General features: G+C 42.8%; 11 protein-coding genes across 11 annotated transcripts; 6 read left to right on the top strand and 5 right to left on the bottom strand.

Annotated features, from left to right (window-relative positions):
• The first annotated feature begins 6 nt into the window (after window positions 1-6).
• Window positions 7-1,584, top strand: V1516DRAFT_682409 (pseudouridine synthase). The gene has a single exon (XM_066923410.1). The coding sequence runs from the start codon at window positions 51-53 to the stop codon at window positions 1,419-1,421; it is 1,371 nt and encodes a 456-aa protein (XP_066774768.1). The 5' UTR covers window positions 7-50; the 3' UTR covers window positions 1,422-1,584.
• On the top strand, window positions 1,585-3,731 carry V1516DRAFT_682408 (histone methylation protein DOT1-domain-containing protein). Its single transcript, XM_066923409.1, has 2 exons — window positions 1,585-3,084; window positions 3,135-3,731. The coding sequence occupies exons 1-2, from the start codon at window positions 1,609-1,611 to the stop codon at window positions 3,405-3,407; spliced, it is 1,749 nt and encodes a 582-aa protein (XP_066774767.1). The 5' UTR covers window positions 1,585-1,608; the 3' UTR covers window positions 3,408-3,731.
• Window positions 3,461-4,182, bottom strand: V1516DRAFT_682405 (autophagy protein 16-domain-containing protein). Its single transcript, XM_066923408.1, has 2 exons — window positions 3,949-4,182; window positions 3,461-3,904 (listed from the first exon to the last, which is right to left on the bottom strand). Exons 1-2 carry the CDS (start codon window positions 4,034-4,036, stop codon window positions 3,549-3,551), a joined length of 444 nt encoding a protein of 147 aa, XP_066774766.1. The 5' UTR covers window positions 4,037-4,182; the 3' UTR covers window positions 3,461-3,548.
• Window positions 4,183-4,241: 59 nt separating this feature from the next.
• Window positions 4,242-5,557, top strand: V1516DRAFT_657234 (small GTPase superfamily). The gene is made up of 4 exons (XM_066920356.1): window positions 4,242-4,372; window positions 4,494-4,537; window positions 4,639-4,747; window positions 4,800-5,557. The coding sequence occupies exons 1-4, from the start codon at window positions 4,343-4,345 to the stop codon at window positions 5,235-5,237; spliced, it is 621 nt and encodes a 206-aa protein (XP_066774765.1). The 5' UTR covers window positions 4,242-4,342; the 3' UTR covers window positions 5,238-5,557.
• A 110-nt stretch (window positions 5,558-5,667) lies between these two features.
• Window positions 5,668-7,125, top strand: V1516DRAFT_682401 (uncharacterized protein). Its single transcript, XM_066923407.1, has one exon. The coding sequence runs from the start codon at window positions 5,759-5,761 to the stop codon at window positions 7,001-7,003; it is 1,245 nt and encodes a 414-aa protein (XP_066774764.1). The 5' UTR covers window positions 5,668-5,758; the 3' UTR covers window positions 7,004-7,125.
• On the top strand, window positions 7,126-8,957 carry V1516DRAFT_682399 (uncharacterized protein). Its single transcript, XM_066923406.1, has one exon. It carries the CDS (start codon window positions 7,298-7,300, stop codon window positions 8,711-8,713), a length of 1,416 nt encoding a protein of 471 aa, XP_066774763.1. The 5' UTR covers window positions 7,126-7,297; the 3' UTR covers window positions 8,714-8,957.
• V1516DRAFT_682398 (exocyst complex component Sec10-like protein) lies at window positions 8,639-9,424 on the bottom strand. The gene is made up of 2 exons (XM_066923405.1): window positions 9,234-9,424; window positions 8,639-9,190 (listed from the first exon to the last, which is right to left on the bottom strand). The coding sequence occupies exons 1-2, from the start codon at window positions 9,398-9,400 to the stop codon at window positions 8,800-8,802; spliced, it is 558 nt and encodes a 185-aa protein (XP_066774762.1). The 5' UTR covers window positions 9,401-9,424; the 3' UTR covers window positions 8,639-8,799.
• Window positions 9,425-9,605: 181 nt separating this feature from the next.
• On the top strand, window positions 9,606-10,686 carry V1516DRAFT_630465 (JAB1/Mov34/MPN/PAD-1 ubiquitin protease-domain-containing protein; the record flags this gene model as incomplete). The annotated part of the gene is made up of 2 exons (XM_066919931.1): window positions 9,606-9,739; window positions 9,798-10,686. The coding sequence occupies 2 exons, from the start codon at window positions 9,606-9,608 to the stop codon at window positions 10,684-10,686; spliced, it is 1,023 nt and encodes a 340-aa protein (XP_066774761.1).
• Window positions 10,687-10,732: 46 nt separating this feature from the next.
• On the bottom strand, window positions 10,733-12,206 carry V1516DRAFT_697590 (exocyst complex component Sec10-domain-containing protein; the record flags this gene model as incomplete). Its single annotated transcript, XM_066924095.1, has 3 exons — window positions 10,733-11,973; window positions 12,025-12,106; window positions 12,150-12,206. The coding sequence occupies 3 exons, from the start codon at window positions 12,204-12,206 to the stop codon at window positions 10,733-10,735; spliced, it is 1,380 nt and encodes a 459-aa protein (XP_066774760.1).
• A 195-nt stretch (window positions 12,207-12,401) lies between these two features.
• Window positions 12,402-14,967, bottom strand: V1516DRAFT_630369 (PLC-like phosphodiesterase; the record flags this gene model as incomplete). Its single annotated transcript, XM_066919929.1, has 3 exons — window positions 12,402-12,490; window positions 12,540-12,959; window positions 13,011-14,967. The coding sequence occupies 3 exons, from the start codon at window positions 14,965-14,967 to the stop codon at window positions 12,402-12,404; spliced, it is 2,466 nt and encodes an 821-aa protein (XP_066774759.1).
• A 322-nt stretch (window positions 14,968-15,289) lies between these two features.
• Window positions 15,290-16,576, bottom strand: V1516DRAFT_682391 (anticodon-binding protein). Its single transcript, XM_066923404.1, has 3 exons — window positions 16,432-16,576; window positions 16,090-16,380; window positions 15,290-16,041 (listed from the first exon to the last, which is right to left on the bottom strand). Exons 1-3 carry the CDS (start codon window positions 16,432-16,434, stop codon window positions 15,484-15,486), a joined length of 852 nt encoding a protein of 283 aa, XP_066774758.1. The 5' UTR covers window positions 16,435-16,576; the 3' UTR covers window positions 15,290-15,483.
• Window positions 16,577-16,618: the final 42 nt, after the last annotated feature.

The following is a 16,618-nucleotide window of genomic DNA, read 5'->3' as shown; positions in this document are numbered from 1 at the left end:
AGAATGGACATAATTCGAGCCAATTCTGCACAGAGACGGCTGTTTGATTAATGCTTCGAGATATTCCACGAAAGTATAGATTATTTAATAAAATTGTCGAATTTAGTCAGAAAGCCCGGTTTTTGACAACGCCACAGTATAGAACAGACATGACTGAGCGAGGTGTGTTCGCTGTAGAGAAACCGCCTGGATATTCGTCTGCAGAATATTTGAGTCGAGTGGTTCAGCTTTTAAGGAGAGACAAACGATTTTTCAATGAGAATCATAATTTGTTGAGCCGCCGAGATCTTGAACGTGGACGAGCTGTGAAGGCGGGTCATGGTGGCACTCTTGATCCAGAAGCTGAAGGCGTTCTTATCATTGGAGTTAATAGAGGCACGAAAGAACTGCAACGATATCTTGACTGTCAAAAAACATACGAGGTAATTGCACATTTTGGAGTCGCCACGACTGCGTATGATCGAGATGGCAGAGTCTTGGGTTACGCAGCTACAAATATGGTCACCAGGGACAGAATTGATCAGATTCTGCCCTTATTCAGAGGACCGATCCTGCAATTACCCCCCATATATTCCGCTTTGAAAATGGATGGAAAAGCTCTGTATCATTATGCTCGCGATGGCCAAGCCCTTCCGCGGGCTATTGAGCCTAGAAATGTCACGGTGTATGAATTTGAGATTATATCTGATTTACAGCTGAATGACACTCTTCATTCAGTTCCTATTAAGGGTGCGGAAAAATTGGAAATCATACAAGAACATGCTTATCGTCTAGCTGCACTGCAAAAGCTAGCTGAAGCTGGTGAGAAATCAGCAACTCTTCAGTTAGATTATTTGAAAACTGAGCAAATGCCAGCTGTCGATGACCTTCCGCCACCAGCTTCGCCGGTAGAACCAATTGATATGGCAGGCATGAGTAAGAAGCAGCGCAAGAAGTTCGAAAAGCGGACGCAAAGGACCATACAAAAGAGAAAATATAGCGAAGCAATTGAAGAACAGTTATCACAGTCAACAAATATTCTCACGCCACCCGCACAACAATATCCGTCTATCCGTCTAAAAGCTACAGTATCGTCGGGTACCTACATTCGGTCCCTCGTACATGATCTGGCAATGGCCATGGGCACCAAGGCTTATACAGCAGAACTTGTGCGAACACGCCAGGGCCCTTGGAAATTAGGCAAAAATGTCTTGTCATACGCGGAGTTGTTACAGGCTGAACAGAATACCCAGTCGAACTTTTTGGAGCAAGTGCTGCATTATCTTGAGAATGGGCCCGAAATAGTTTTCAATTCTTGCCCTGAAGGTAAGGATGGCGAAAAGTCGCCTCTTCTACCTTCTACAGCTGTGCAGCCTGTTTGCGAGTCCATTTCCACACAAGCTGATTCAATTCCTCCATCTACAGACAGCAATTCGGCATAAATTTAATTAATTATTACATACTTGCATACAGATATTGGGAAATACTGTTTCGGTCGTGCCATTATAGTACCTTCCCCATACTATGTAATCGTCAAACAGCAACAGTATAAGAACTGCCAGCGCAACAGCATTTTGTAACTAACTTTTCGAAATATATACAACATCTAATAAATATTCAATTATCTCGATGCCATCGTTGTTTTTCTCAAGTCTTGCTAAATCTTCCTCAGCAACTCAAAGCCGTAACGATGAGACTAGGCCTGGATCACCTGGATCGGGGACTGCTGCCGAAGCTGAACCAAATCCCGATTCCAGAACTTCGCGAAACAAATACATAAAGTTCAAGACTGTTCGTGTGACTAGACTTGTGAAGCGAGCATCTCAGTCCAGAGAGGATGATGATGGGGGTGGCGCGTCGAATGAGTTGCTCAAACGTCTGAAGAGGCGACGAAAGGAGCGGATTTCCGGAATGAGCGCTTCTGCTGCCGAAAAGGCAGCAGAAAAGGCAGAAAGGGAAGAGCAGAGGGAGGAGAAAAATAAAGGCAAGTCGGGAGTTAAGAAAGCTTTACGTAAACGTGGCAGCGATAGAGTCAAGAGCGAAGAGTTCGTTGCTTCGTCTGATAGCGAAGAGGATAACGAATATGGAGAGGATGACGAAGACGAGGAGGAGAGGGAAGGGGATGCAAACAGTGAAAATACCAGTGACGATGAAAATAGAGAAGAACTGAATAATGGTGGCAAATCTATTCTTACGCCTGAAGTTGATAGCGACCGAACAGTGCTTTGGGCTGACGCCTTCAAGACAACAGACGAACCGAAAATTATCCATTCGTTCGACATTTTGAATCATGAAAATTCCAACTATGAATCCTTGTTTCCTGATGAAGTTGATGACTTTGTAGATCTCAAATACCCTTGTGTTTCCGACTTTACGGAGAGATTCTATCTTGCGAAACCGACAGATTCGTATGATTCTCTAGCAGAACTTCTCTCGATCATGCAAACTGTGGCAGAGTACTATCTGGATTCAGAAAATGCTTCTAAAGTTTATAACGATGATATGCAAGATTGCATAATTCGACGAATCAAACGAGCTGCGAGACGCAAGAGCTTGTATGCTCTGAAAATGGCAGTCGAAGAATACAACGGAATAATAGAATCTGTATTCCATGGCCGAAATGGAGACGAGGACGCGGATGAGATTGAGTTAATCCGCGAGCGAGTTGCCAGCTCACTGGCTGATAAATCAACGATAAGAATAATCACTCATGAAGTTTTGACGCAGGTGTACCGTCGAGTGGTGTCTACTCATGTTGCCGAACTGAGAAAGTACGAAGCTTTTTCCAATAATGTCTATGGCGAACTTTTACCAGCATTCATGTCGAAGCTGATCAAGCAGCTCGGATTGACGAGTGAATCGGTGTTCATTGATTTGGGATCCGGAGTAGGCAATTGTGTCTTACAGACAGCAGCTGAGGCAGGCTGCGAGAGCTATGGATGTGAGATAATGAATAAAGCTGCAGATCTTGCAGACAAACAAGTCATAGAAGCACGCGAGCGCTTCAAATTATGGGGAATTAGTTTGGGAGATATCAATATATTCAAAGACGATTTCACTAAGAACAAAAAAATTCTGGCAGCGATGGGCAAAGCTGACGTGGTGGTGAGTAATGCCGCTCCTGTTTTAAAATGCAGAAATAATTAATAATTCAGCTTGTAAACAATTATGCTTTCGATGCAGAGCTCAACGACAATCTTGTGAATATGTTTCTCGACTTAAGAGAGGGAGCAAAGGTTGTCTCCTTGAAGACGTTTGCACCGGTCGGACATAAAATCAGCGCTCACAACTCTGAAGCAACTATCAACATGCTCAGTGGCGTGCAAGAGTTAGAGTTTTTCTCTAACAGCGTCAGTTGGACGAACTCGCCAGGAAAGTATTATGTAGCGACGATTGACCGGGAAAAGCTTCAGCAATCTGCACAGTAGATATGTTGACTATGTGTTTTGCGAAGGCAACGACGGATCTAAAGGTGATTTTCCTGCAGATCTGTAAACACTGAGTTGAGATGGTTAGAATAGCTTACGAGAAAGTGTAATAAAAATGTCACTCCAGACAAGATATAAGATTTACCTTTCAATGAACGCATTAGCATCATTGAGTTTCTCGGTCTCTCGAGCGACACGTTCCATCCATCGATTAATGAGCTGCGCATTCTCTTTTGTCAGTGAAGAGATCTTCTCATCAGCCATATTGAGTTGTAGGTGATATGTGAGAATTTCATCTTGCAACATTGCTATTGTTCTTGTTCGGACGGCTTGTTCATCAATGGAGTTCTGGAGTTTGATTTTGAGAGCCTTTGCGGCTTGACGTAGCTTAACATTTTCGGCAGCAAGTTCTGCATACTTCAATGTATCTGCACGAGTATTTTGATCTGAATGCAGCGGATTAGGTCGAGAAACATATTTGTCGGCGATATTTGTATCTTCGTAGGTTAGAACAAATCGATTTTCCTATCGGTCTACCTACAGGACTCGATCACTTCACATTGAGCCTTTTCCCGGGGATCCCTGACAGATTCGATTTCCTTCAAAATCTGTATTCTCCAGTCAGACATATTTTCAAGATATATCTAAAACTAGTTAACTCTAGAGCACTAAAATTCACTCAATATTCTGAACAAAACATCTCTGTCCTTAAGATCATCTCTGGGATAAGTCAGGTGATGAATATGATGTCCACAAACACCTCTGTTTACATCTTCCGTCGAGCCAGAACGTAGTCCTTTGGACAGTCTTTGTTTAGACACTTTCCCGGCCTACCAGCGACGGCAGCATAGAGAGCAGCACAGTGCAAAGTGAGCAGTAACGACCCCAATCAGGTTGTTTTAGAACGAGAAACATTTTCCGAAGAAAAGCACTTCATGTCTTCGCGCAAGAAAACGATGCTCAAGGTGAGTTTACTCGGGCCTGTGGTGTGCTCAGAAGTGGAGAGCTGCCTGCTATTAGCAATGCGGATTGGCTGTGGAAATGGCGGCTTGCGTTAGATATAGTGCAGTTTTTTAATTTATCTAGGTCATTATATTAGGCGACAGTGGTGTCGGCAAGACCAGCTTGATGTGAGTACCTCTATCGGCCGTTTGGGTGGCCTTCTGTTGTTATTGTCGCCATCGTCGTTGCAGCCGTAGTTTTAGTTCCACTGCCATACTAACTGCACCAGGCAACAATACGTTAGCAAAAAGTTCAGTAACCAGTACAAAGCCACCATTGGAGCGGACTTCTTAACAAAGCAAGATGTCCGAGTCGATGATCGTACGGTAACTATGCAGGTGAGTTTCTCAAACTAGATGATATTTGCGTTGCGCTCGCTAACAACTGCAGCTCTGGGATACTGCTGGGCAAGAACGATTCCAAAGTCTTGGAGTTGCCTTTTATCGAGGAGCTGATTGCTGTGTGCTTGTGTACGACGTTAACAACGCAAAGTCTTTCGAGGCTTTGGACAGCTGGAGGGACGAGTTTCTTGTTCAGGCTTCTCCCCGTGATCCGGAGAGCTTTCCCTTCGTCGTGCTGGGTAATAAGATCGATGTTGAGGAAAGTAAGCGTGTGGTTTCGCAGAAGCGCGCATTGGCTTTCTGCCAGGCCAAGGGCAACATTCCCTATTTTGAGACATCGGCTAAGGAAGCGATTAATGTCGATCAGGCCTTTGAGGTGATTGCTCGAAACGCACTGGTCCAGGAAGAGTCCGAGGAATACAGCAGCGACTTTTCGGATCCTATCAACATTCATTTGGACAATGACCGAGGAGGGTGTGAATGCTGATTATTTTGAACTGACGGATATTTGTACATTCTTGGAAGCGGTTAGAGGGTTGGACGTACAATTTGGACTCGTTGGAGAAGAGGTTGTTTTACTTTCTTTTATTCTTTATTTATTTATTTGAAGCGGATACACTAATATTTGGTATTTTAATGGGTTGTTATTAAAGAAGCTGTCTGACGATGTGGAATTAACATGTCGACTAAGAAATCTGTTATATGATATCACTATATTATCGTATATATTGTTGTGTTTTATGCTATAATATATCACAATGCAATAATAATTACATTATTATTATTATTGTTGAAATAATAAAACTACCAATACTGTTCCGCATCGGGTCATAATCTCCCTCTGATAAGAAACGCACCGCCTCAAATGGCGCAATTAGTGGCAGTGTATATGTCACGTGAAATATTATTCTGAGTCAGGGTGGGTATATATGAAATAGAAGCTAGTGTAATGACTTGATTTGATAGAGACGGAATATTGGATCGAGAAATAGGGATATTTTGTTCTCTATGGCTGTAGACGGCGTACAGGAAGTTGGAATGATGTCTGAATCTCTGGTAGAACCAACCCAACCAGGAGCAGCGGCTGAATGCGAGCACAATCGCGACCAATTTACGCACTCTCGGTCCCCATCTACAATGTCACTTGCACCCTCGACCCAAAGCACAAGAGCTTCAATAGTAAGTCGAAGACGCCGGTGGAAGCTCGGGTTGATTCTTCTCTTTCTTGTCGTATTACTATGGGTTTCTTCTAGTTTCATGGTCAATGCGATATTCGAGACAGAGATTTACAGGAAGCCTTATTTGGTTACCTACATCTGTACTGCTTCTTTTTCGCTCTATCTGATCCGACCACTGCTAGCAGGCTCACTGACTTGGTCAGATATATTCACAAAGAAACCGAAGCAAGTAGATTTTGAGTCAGAATCTGAGTCCGCGTCGTTCGTGGAAACGCAGTTTAAGTCTGAAGCGCTGTCTATCCATGAAACCTCAATGCTAAGTCTGCAGTTCTGCGTGTTGTGGTTCATAGCCAACTGGCTTGCCAATGCTTGCTTGTCATACACGACTGTAGCCAGCGGGACGATTCTTGCGTGCACATCGTCTTTTTTCACGCTTATCATAGGATCGCTTTTTCGGGTCGAGAGGTTTTCGGGACGGAAACTAGTAGCCGTTGCCGCCAGTCTCACGGGCATTATTCTCATCTCCACTCAGGACTCTGCTGCAGATAATGATGAGAATCCGCTCTCGGCTGGTTCGATCATTGTCGGGGATCTAATGTCACTCTCGTCAGCAGCTGTGTACGGTTTGTATACCACGCTATTGAAAATGCGGATTGGCGATGAAAGCCGGATTAATATGCAGATTTTTTTTGGCTGTGTAGGAGTCTGGAACTCGATTATTCTGTGGCCACTACTATTCATCCTTCATTTTACTGGTGGTGAGCGTTTTGAGCTACCGCCGTCTGGGTTTGTCTGGATAATTGTTCTGGGCAACGCTGCCGTGACATTTGCTAGTGACTATCTCTGGATTGTGACCATTCTCATGACATCTCCGCTTGTAGTCACCATGGGTCTTAGCGGCACAATTCCAATCGCCGTGACGGGTGATGTATTGTTCAATAATGTTAGTGTGACAGTTTGGTATTTGCTTGGAGCTTTTCTTGTTGCTTCGGCCTTCTTTGTTATCAATCGCGACGAAGAGAAGGAATATGTGAATCACCAGGAGGAAGAGCCGGAGCATCCTATTGCATTGTAATTGTTTATTAGATCGAATTCTTCTATAGACTTTTTCATTTAATACTATATATAATACCTAATTACTCTACTGGATACAATTACTTGTGGTATGTTAACTTGACCTTGGAGATATATATATATATATACCAACACCTCATTTTGTAAGTTTGTGTTCACGTGGGCTGTCATATCAAATATACCAGAATATCGTTATCGAGGTCTGCGAAACCAAAAGAGCAAATAGTTCTAGGAAGGGACAAAGAAAACGTTTGCTAGTGACTACGTTTAGAGCCGTTCTTGTTCATAGTTTGTAATGACTGAACACGACAGTGTGGTTGCCGAGGAAACGAATGTCCGGTCAAAGTCGTTGATCGCGGAAGTGACAGAAAACAACAACACAAGGGCTGTGGGATCAGGACAACCAGATTTTGGAATTTCGACAGTATCAAGTGGCGCATCGATAAAATCACAGCAATCTTGCACTTCGCGAAGGTCATATAGATCACATAGATCAGAAGCTTCGCAGCTATCCACGCAGAAGGCGGTGAATTTGTCGGTTCTTTGTCCGTCCTGTTCCACTTCCATTCCAGTTGATTTGCCATTTTTGGTGGTTGCGCCAAGCTCTGACGAACACGAGTTCGATTCTGAAGAAGACCTTGATGACAGCAACAGTGGAGGAAATGTTAGTGGCCATGACAGCGATTTCTGCACTGCTAGCGATACACAGAATCTACCAACGACCGACGAAATAGCTAAGCAAAGCAGAATCATACGCCAGCTCAAACTTCAGATTGACAAACTGAACACACAAATTGCTGATGATCACTCTAGTATATCGGACCTTCAGCCTTCTAGGAAATCCAGTCCAGATCTTCGGTCACGAAGAAGATCCAGTGCTCTTCGTCTCGCCAATTTGGGATCAATAAGCTCGCCTGCTCCTCCTCAGATTTCGGCTACAACCTCCGTTGCACATTATATATCCTCGCCAATTCGACGAGAGTCATCTTCTTCGATGATTGGAGAGTCAGCTAGCTCCACTCTGAGCAAAACGAAATCTGTCTCATCTTTAGCAAGTGTTAGCAGCTCCTATATCAACCCCCAGAACCAATCTTTCGACGACCCATCAACATCTCCGTCCTCGCGCAAGTCCGGAAATGGTGAATCACAATCTAGCTCGACCGAGCCTTCCGAAAGTTCAACATTAGGGATCGTTGGCCGAACAATGTCCATGGCCCGTTCGTCCATCTCCTATATCCCGTTCCAGTCAGCATTGCTCTCTGCTTCCGGATATGGTCTCGACACTTCTCAACAGTCTTCCAGTCAAAATTCTACAGGCCTCCTAAGTTCGTCATCTTCCTCCTCCACTTCTTCAAATTCAGTAAGCGCATTTTCGCAGACTTCAGTCAGCACTTCGGCAACAACACAAACAGTGCCAATGGCACCTGCCGAGTCGCCCTCTCCTTCGTATGCCAAATTATGCGGGCAGTATAATCGTCTACAACAGAACTACCAAAAAGAGCAAGCAGCTCGCGAAGCTGCTGAAGTACAGCTCAGCAAAGCTAGCCATGAGCTGGAAGAACTTAGCCAGTCTTTGTTTGAACAGGCGAATGAAATGGTGGCTCACGAACGACGCGAACGCGCGCGGTCTGAAAAAGCATATAAAGAGCGTATTCTAGCGCTGGAATTGGTGCTGCGGTCGAGAGCCGGTAATTTATCAGGAAAGACGTAATAATAATTGGGAGAGGACGATGAGAAGAGGATGGAGTTTGGTTAATGGTTAATGATCAGAATACAATAATTACACTTAATTAGAAACTACCACCGAGCAAGCTTATCCCATTTCTTCTTTCCAGATCTAGTCGATGAGTCTCGTCCTTGCGAATTTTCGATTGAAATCAGAATATTACGCAGTACATTCATCTTGCCTTCGACCGTACTTCCGTAATGTTTCAAGACCAGCGACATTTCCTTCTGCACAGTCGGAGAATCGGCGGCCAGATGCCCTATTAACTGCCTATTGGCTGCTGTCGTGATTAAATTGTAAAGTTGTTGAGCCGAATGCAGAACCTGCCGTAGCACCGACTGCATCTCGGGCGACTGCTTTTCCGAACTAGATCGTTCGAGTGCATTATCGAGTACTACGTCAAGATAGTTAATACCCAGGCTTTCAATCAAGACTTCCAGTAAATCTTTTGCATATTGCGGACTATTTTTAATTAGAATATAGTTAATCATCAAAGAGGATTTACATTTCGATTTGCGAACTCAGCTGAATCACTCGCTGAACAGACTCGTCGAGCCAATGTATGTACTTCTGTGCATCGTTCAAGTTCAGCAATCCATCATTATCCGATATTTCAAGCGATTTTGATTGAACATCTTGTGTCTGTTTTGCTGACGTATTGTGAACGCTCATTTCAATGTTTGGCTGTATTGTAGTACGTACTTCAGAAATTATTACATTGCTGGGAATTTAACTCTAGTTTGCCAAATGTAATTTCTTCCAATTCAATTTCTTGATTTGGCTGTCCAATGAGAAAGCATTACCGAAACATCTATTAACAGTAACTAGAACGATCATAATCGAACGAAAATTCAAGATCAAAGTGACTCTATATGCGATGGAAAGCTCCGCGCAGAAACTGTTTGAAATCGAAAACAATATCGAAACAATCGATTCCGCAAGGGACCAAATTTATGAGTTCGATGAAGCAGAGAATAAGAAGATACTTGAGAGTAGGCCCTGGAAAGAGGAGTATGTTCGTTTAACATTGTATCGCTGCTTTGTTATATAACTACTAACGAACGTTCAGTCCAAATTACTTCAAGCATGCACGGATATCTGCAATTGCTCTACTCAAAATGACGATTCACGCTCGATCTGGTGGCCCTATAGAAGTTATGGGTATGATGACTGGCAAAGTTTTGGGTGACTCTATTGTTGTCATGGACGCCTTCCCCCTTCCCGTCGAGGGCACAGAAACAAGAGTCAACCCGCAAGCCGAAGCATACGAATACATGGTTGAATATCTGTCGACTTTACAGAAAGTCGGTCGCAAAGAACATATCATCGGCTGGTACCACTCGCATCCGGGATATGGTTGTTGGCTCTCAGGTATTGACGTTGGTACTCAGAGCCAGAATCAGCAGTTTCAAGATCCGTTCCTTGCTGTTGTGATCGACCCCAATCGAACGATATCTGCTGGAAAGGTTGAGATCGGTGCATTTAGAACATATCCTGAAAACTATTTACCGCTTGATCAAGCAGATTCAGAATATCAAACTATCCCTCTTGCCAAAATGGAAGATTTTGGTGCACACGCGCGACAATACTACGCCCTAGAGGTATCGCACTTCAAATCTTCTCTTGATACTAAGCTTTTGGAACTACTTTGGAACAAGTACTGGGTCTCTACGCTTTCACAGTCAACTTCCTTGACCAACCGTGAGTATGCAACATTACAAATGTTTGACCTAAGTCGCAAAGTTCCGCTTGCAGAATCTGTTTTGAGTTCGTCATTATCCACTTCCCCGATGTTCCAGACTCGATCGGCTTTGGTCTCCTCTCTGTCTGGAAGAGAAACTGAACTTGATAAGGTTGTCAGAGACACAAGTAAGGTTGTCTCTGAAGAAGTTCATGGGCTCCTAAGCGATGTGGTCAAAGATCGTTTATTCAGTAATCTGAAAGCATCTGTTAACTGAAGGTCCGGCTCTCCAGAAGCTAATCAAATTCTATTCCATTTAGAATCTAACTTTTATCCCTCCTCCATAATTCACGACCCCTTGTATTTCCCCACTTCCGCAATGAATTGCTTTTCATAGTCGTCACTGCTTTGCGTTGTGAGCTATAATAGCTTTGAAATCTTACTTGTAGGCCAGACGCCAATTCTAGCAAATTTTTGTGTTCGGTCTCAATATACTGTCGGTTTTCAATGTACGGTACGAACACATCCTGCATGACTTGATCTAATAACATGTTCAATCCCTGACCTGGAGTATTTAGTTCCGATTTAATGATGGTTTTCAAATCTTCGACTAATTGTGAAACATGCAAATGTGCTTGTTCAAGTGCCCGTAAGTAAGCTAGCGTAGAGACAGCGTGCGCTTGAGCTAGAATGAGCTCGATACGCTGTTGGATCGTCTGTGCAAATAATCTCTGTAAGAATACCCGCAAGACTGATTCGGGATGGGGAAAAACTCGCTGAATTATGATGGACTCATTTTTAACAGTGTCACGAATCTCATTTAACAATTTCAGCGAACCTTGATCGAACGGGATATCTCTCGTATTTGGATCACTTAATTGACGCCACAGCCAGTCATTCTGTTCCGGTACAGCTTCATGAATCAGTTTATCCTTCATTATAAAAAAATCATGTTGATTCACAAATATCTGAATCACACTTGTTCCGCCATTAAACTCGGTAAGAATATCGGCAACTCGCTTCATCGATCCCAAATCTGCAGCTCGATACGCTTTATCAAACGACTTCAGCAACTCTCGTTCCAGCATTTCCGCGTACTTTTCCACATTATCTCTGGCCTCACTTGCCCTCGGAATCTTTGTAATTCGCCGTGCAACCCGTAATAGCTGTCGAACCGTGATCGCACATTGCCGCTGGTCTTCTGATGCTCCTGTCCGTAACTTTTCCAGTAACTCATAGTCGTTAGAGAGAAACGAAATATAACATTGAATTATAAAACTGGATGACGCGGCCCGATTCCGTTGGCGCGATACCAGATCAACAGCTTCTCCTAAACTGTTTGTAGTCGACGCTACATCCGACACTAGTAAATCCAGATCCGAAAACTGGCTGCTGAGTGTGTGACATTGGGCCTCAACCATTGCTATAGTCCTCTGATGGCTGATCTCGGATTGTCGCGCCTCAGCTTGGATCTTTTGCTCCCGAGAGTTCAATTCCGCACTGATCCGCGATATCGCCTCCAACGACGACTCAAAGGTTTGCACATACATCTGCGGATCAAGTGCTTACCTCAGAATATCAGTATACGAAAATTTCACCAAGAACCAACACATACCGGACTTAGATTCGATTGAGGATGTTCGCGTAGAATAGTCTGCAGTCAAGCGCTCTATAAATTCCTTTGTAGTGATCGGTTGCTTTCTCGTCAGCCATTGTTGCGCCTTACTCACTAATTCTTACCAGAAAGGTGTCTAAAGTCAGCAACTTAGGCGCTTCAGAATCCAAATAGGAAGTCATTTTAATTTCTATTTTCGTGAGTGACGAAATTATCATATCTCTGCTCAGGGTCTTCTCAAGGTCTTCTCAAGGTCTTCTCAAACGTCCCTTGAATTATGGGAATCGATTTCAAGCCGCAGGTTATTACAGATACTAATAATCGAACACTACGTTCTAGATGCATATTAAAAAATTCAAATTACGAATTTCAACTAATCAGTAGGGCCTCAATGAAATCTTCAAAAATAAAGTCGAAAATATAAACTGCTCGCCTTGTAAATCGTATAAAGGAATGTGACGATATCCTGATTCAGGTCAATCCTCATGCACTCTAACTAATTAATATTTACATACCTTCGTTCAAGTTAATTATCCGAGAACAGAATAACGCAAAAACCGTATTATCTGTCGAATAAACTTGTATTCGAACAAATGACAGCTCTGCCAAGGGATCTACTATCGACGCTGTAAACTTCTCGTTCCAGCGTGGATTGAACCCGTTATCCCTTACTATCTTCGTTCGCCAGCTCTGTACTGGAGTTGCCGGACTGAACACTTCGACTTCAATAGAGATATCAAATGGATCTTCAGCTTTCAATTCTTTAGGGCGAGGAAGTTGCTGGGCAGACAGAATCGTTACTGCAAATCGATATCTTCTCAAATGGAGCTGTACTTCGTTCTGAGTCGATATAAATCTCAGACTTTCGGGCTTTAGGACATATCCGGTGCGCTCCCCAGTTGCAAACATCGCTTCGTTCATCTGAAGCCCGATATCTAAAACAGTTAGAATGTTGATTTTGATTAAAATAAGTAAGCCAAACTCACCATATGTTTGCCAGTTCAATGCCGCCATCTGAACACCTCGTCTCCAAGCCAAAATTGGTTCGTAATTCGAACTTGTAAATCGAAATCCTGAAGGATATATACGCATCAGATATCGCTTATTATGTGTCTCTAATAATCCGCATTTTTCTTCGTCCTTACAAAATGAATTAAAGGTCCGCTCTCCAAATGAGAAGCAATGGGTCAATGTCATCGACTCAGGTAACATAAAGTTTCGATATCGTATTCCTTTCACATATATAGCCAAATCCCCAAGCGGTTTGCAGACTTTATTTGATCCCGGTTTCTTTTTCTTCTGGAATTTTATTTGTTCCCGGCCTGAGTCCGTATCTTCGCTTTGACTAGTCTCTGTACTAGTGCTTTCGCTGGCACTAGACAAAGCTGCTTCACTTGCATAATTTGATACATCTTCCTCTAAGCTTGGCTTCACCTTGATAAGGATCTTATGTTTTAGATCTTCAGGGCTAGGTAGCGATAATGAGCCCGATGAAATCGAAGAAGTTATCAACTGATCTCCAAATATTGTCGTCATGGTTTCTACCATTTTCAGCTGATTCTCAAGGCTGCAGTGCACCTCCAGTGAAAGAATTAAAGGATAAGGTGAGGAAAAAAATCCATATTTGTGGATAGCTGATATAGCATCCGAGAAGGCAATTTCTGATGTAAATGTTCGACCGTGCGAAATGACCGGTCCAGTATCGCCGTCCCAACAATCGAGTTCGATGCAACGACAACCTCTCTGGAGAATTCTAATGTAGGCTTCAACAGACGATTCTCCGGCAAGCTGACGTCCTAGCAGATATGTATTATGAGAAGATGAAATATAGTATTCATTCAATGGACGTGTTAAGTCTTCTTTAATTTGCTTTTGAACTTTGTTGTATGAAGACATCAGATAATCGGAAAAAGAGTCGGCAGTGAAATTTTGAAACTCGTTAGCAAACTTATAATAGATTTTCAATATTGTAGCATCGTCCAAAGAGTCTTTTTGGTTAATCTTCAGAAAGCTCTTGAAGCCTTCCAAACTGAGAAAATCATACTCGGAGCCGTCAAGAGGTCGAGTAGAGTTTCGAATGCGATCAAAAAGCTGGAAGATCTCGCTACGGTGATTTAATAGCTTCACAAAATTTCTAAATTCTTCAAAATTCAAAAACCCGGAATGGTCGATATCGGCTTCGTTAAAAACCTTTCGAAGATGATCTCGTGAGCAATTAACATGCAATTTGCGAGCTAACTTTTCAACACCACTGAAAGATAAGCGTTGTTCGCCTTCTTCATCAGTAACATAAGAAGGCCAGTGAACACGAACGAATTGCTCGCCAGGAACGGAAAGACTTTTCATCATAACCTGACGATATCGTAGAAGATCACGAATTGTACGGACAAACAAAGAAAAAGAATCTTTGGATAAAGCAATCAGATGTAAACCTTTGAGTTTTTTATCAACTATATATAAGATAGTGATCCAAAGGTCTTCATGCTCGCTTGAAATTTTGAACTCCTCTCTGTAGTTCCTCGCGTCAGCACCCACTCTAATTTCTGTAATATTATCAATTGGTACAGTGGTTTTCGCCCTCACTTTTGTTTTTGAGTCCCAATAAATAGTACCCTCCTCAGCATTGATGTAAAAAGGATACTGAAGTCTCTTCTTCCGAGTTGTTCGAATCAATGGTACACCTCGTCTTAGGCTCTCTGGCACAATAGGAGGAGACACGAGCAAGTTTTGATCCGCGTCGTCATCGGAAAAAGTACCGCTTGAACGACGACGAGTCACTGGTCCCGCCGTATCGGATCCTGAATTACCAGATCTTGAACCTCGCCTGGCAAATTTCTCCATGGCACCGCGCGACAGTCGCCGTAGAGTTGACGACGACCTTGGGGAAGATGACGGAGAAACGGAAGAGGGGAGTCCGCTAGGAGCTGGATGAGAGATCGGCATATGTAGAAGCAGCGGAGAAGAAGATATCGTTGACTGTACTGTCAAACTTGATAAAGATTCGCCGATCGGCTTCGTTTCAGCGGTGTTAGATTGCGAAGACGCAGATGCCTTGCTCAAATCAGACGATTTTCGACCAATTCCAGCCGGACTTGAAGGAAGATACGCCATTCTTAGAACGCAGCGGGTGCATATGGCACAAGCAAGATAATTTCATCTAGCTGGTGTCAGTCGAAATTGTAAATTGGCAGAAATAATTCCAGAATACATAACTATAATTAATCACCAATGAAGAAGAATATGAGATCAAGTTGTCATACTCGCCGCATGAACGTATATTTTGAAAAAATGTAACGATTTTATAATGATATAATTGAGAACATGGTAGAATGACATAAACGTACGAATGAATATAACATACAACTGATAAAGAATTTTTAATTAAAAACTACCAAACAGAGTATTGATACTCTGGTTTTACAATAACCAGACGCCAAATCAAACATCAAGGTACAAATTTCATAAATAATCCTTCTTATTTGCTGTGCGAACAAAACCTCTATATCGCCATTCAACATCTGCATCCTTGTTTTCCACAGTTCCTAAAAGTAATTCGTAAAGACGCATCTCGAACCGAGGTCCAACTTCTGCCAACTCAACACCATCTCTTGTTCGAACGTAGACATGATGACGAACTGAAATAAAATCCCCTCGATTGGCAAACGTTATTACTCGAGAACTGTCACGCTTTGCTCCTGGGGGAAACAAGTGCTTTAAAATTTTCACGACTCGGTTTCCTAGTGGAGAGGTAAAATTGTCGAAAATAAGATGCGGATAGGCTTCCGACACCGTTCCAGCGTTCTGCAGATCGTGGCGTAGCACGACATTATGTAATGAAAATGAGGCTGTTGGACCATGCGGAAAATGTGTGACAGTTAAAGCAGTGGGAACACCGCGATGTTCATGCAGTAATATCAGATCGGAAGTCGCAGAGGTCTGACAAAGCTTGACCAGTGAAGGCAGCACAGTATTACCACGATTCAGACGAACAGAGGTAGGGAACATCAGTCGGATTTCCTAAAACGAATAAATAACCTAACGGATGCATGTAATAAAACAACTCACCTTCGCAAACTGCGAGAGCCTGGAACTAGGGTCTCGAGATGTAGTGACTACAACCTGGGGATCCTGCAAGCCACTTAAAGCACTGTACTCATCGTCTATCTGATCTTGAAGACTCTCATCATATTTGAAATCTGTTGTTAGCTGATTATCCTCAGCTATCTCTTTTGGTAATGGTTTTCCAGAGGCAAGAGCAGTCTTAAGCTGCTGTCGCTTTACTGTCAAATTAGCAACTTTCAGCGCCTGCGACTTTTTGTAAAGATATTCTCTTCGCTCACGAGCCTGGCGACGAAGCTAAGGACATAACTTAGTATAGACATAACTTAAAATCATAGAAAAATATACCATTATACAACTTGAATACCTCAGGAAATTGCTAATTTAGTACTGAAAATTTATCTTATATTTCATCAATTAAAAAATTGTAGATTCAGGATATGAATATAAGAAAATCCTCGATTGGGACATGTCTCGTGACTTCACGTGACTGACTTGATGACGAGGAAAAAACTCATCTTTGGCGAAAAGAGAT

Source organism: Lipomyces oligophaga (assembly GCF_038497815.1).
Source record: "Lipomyces oligophaga strain CBS 7107 unplaced genomic scaffold V1516scaffold_12, whole genome shotgun sequence".
Lineage (NCBI taxonomy): Eukaryota > Fungi > Ascomycota > Lipomycetes > Lipomycetales > Lipomycetaceae > Lipomyces > [Lipomyces] oligophaga.
Note: the sequence above shows the minus strand (reverse complement) of the source record. Positions and strands in the feature narration are given on the sequence as shown.

Bases quoted from the DNA above. Each gene is read 5' to 3' on its own strand.
- V1516DRAFT_682409 (XM_066923410.1), top strand. From the start codon at position 51: ATGCTTCGAGATATTCCACGAAAGTATAGATTATTTAATAAAATTGTC.
- V1516DRAFT_682408 (XM_066923409.1), top strand. From the start codon at position 1,609: ATGCCATCGTTGTTTTTCTCAAGTCTTGCTAAATCTTCCTCAGCAACT. The intron at 3,085-3,134 runs GTGAGTAATGCC...TTAATAATTCAG, and splicing joins TGGGCAAAGCTGACGTGGTG to CTTGTAAACAATTATGCTTT.
- V1516DRAFT_682405 (XM_066923408.1), bottom strand. From the start codon at position 4,036: ATGTCTGACTGGAGAATACAGATTTTGAAGGAAATCGAATCTGTCAGG. The intron at 3,905-3,948 runs GTAGGTAGACCG...TAACCTACGAAG, and splicing joins ATGTGAAGTGATCGAGTCCT to ATACAAATATCGCCGACAAA.
- V1516DRAFT_657234 (XM_066920356.1), top strand. From the start codon at position 4,343: ATGTCTTCGCGCAAGAAAACGATGCTCAAG. The intron at 4,538-4,638 runs GTGAGTACCTCT...TAACTGCACCAG, and splicing joins GTCGGCAAGACCAGCTTGAT to GCAACAATACGTTAGCAAAA. The intron at 4,748-4,799 runs GTGAGTTTCTCA...TAACAACTGCAG, and splicing joins ATCGTACGGTAACTATGCAG to CTCTGGGATACTGCTGGGCA.
- V1516DRAFT_682401 (XM_066923407.1), top strand. From the start codon at position 5,759: ATGGCTGTAGACGGCGTACAGGAAGTTGGAATGATGTCTGAATCTCTG.
- V1516DRAFT_682399 (XM_066923406.1), top strand. From the start codon at position 7,298: ATGACTGAACACGACAGTGTGGTTGCCGAGGAAACGAATGTCCGGTCA.
- V1516DRAFT_682398 (XM_066923405.1), bottom strand. From the start codon at position 9,400: ATGAGCGTTCACAATACGTCAGCAAAACAGACACAAGATGTTCAATCA. The intron at 9,191-9,233 runs GTAAATCCTCTT...AATTAAAAATAG, and splicing joins CTGAGTTCGCAAATCGAAAT to TCCGCAATATGCAAAAGATT.
- V1516DRAFT_682391 (XM_066923404.1), bottom strand. The intron at 16,042-16,089 runs GTGAGTTGTTTT...TATTCGTTTTAG, and splicing joins GGCTCTCGCAGTTTGCGAAG to GAAATCCGACTGATGTTCCC.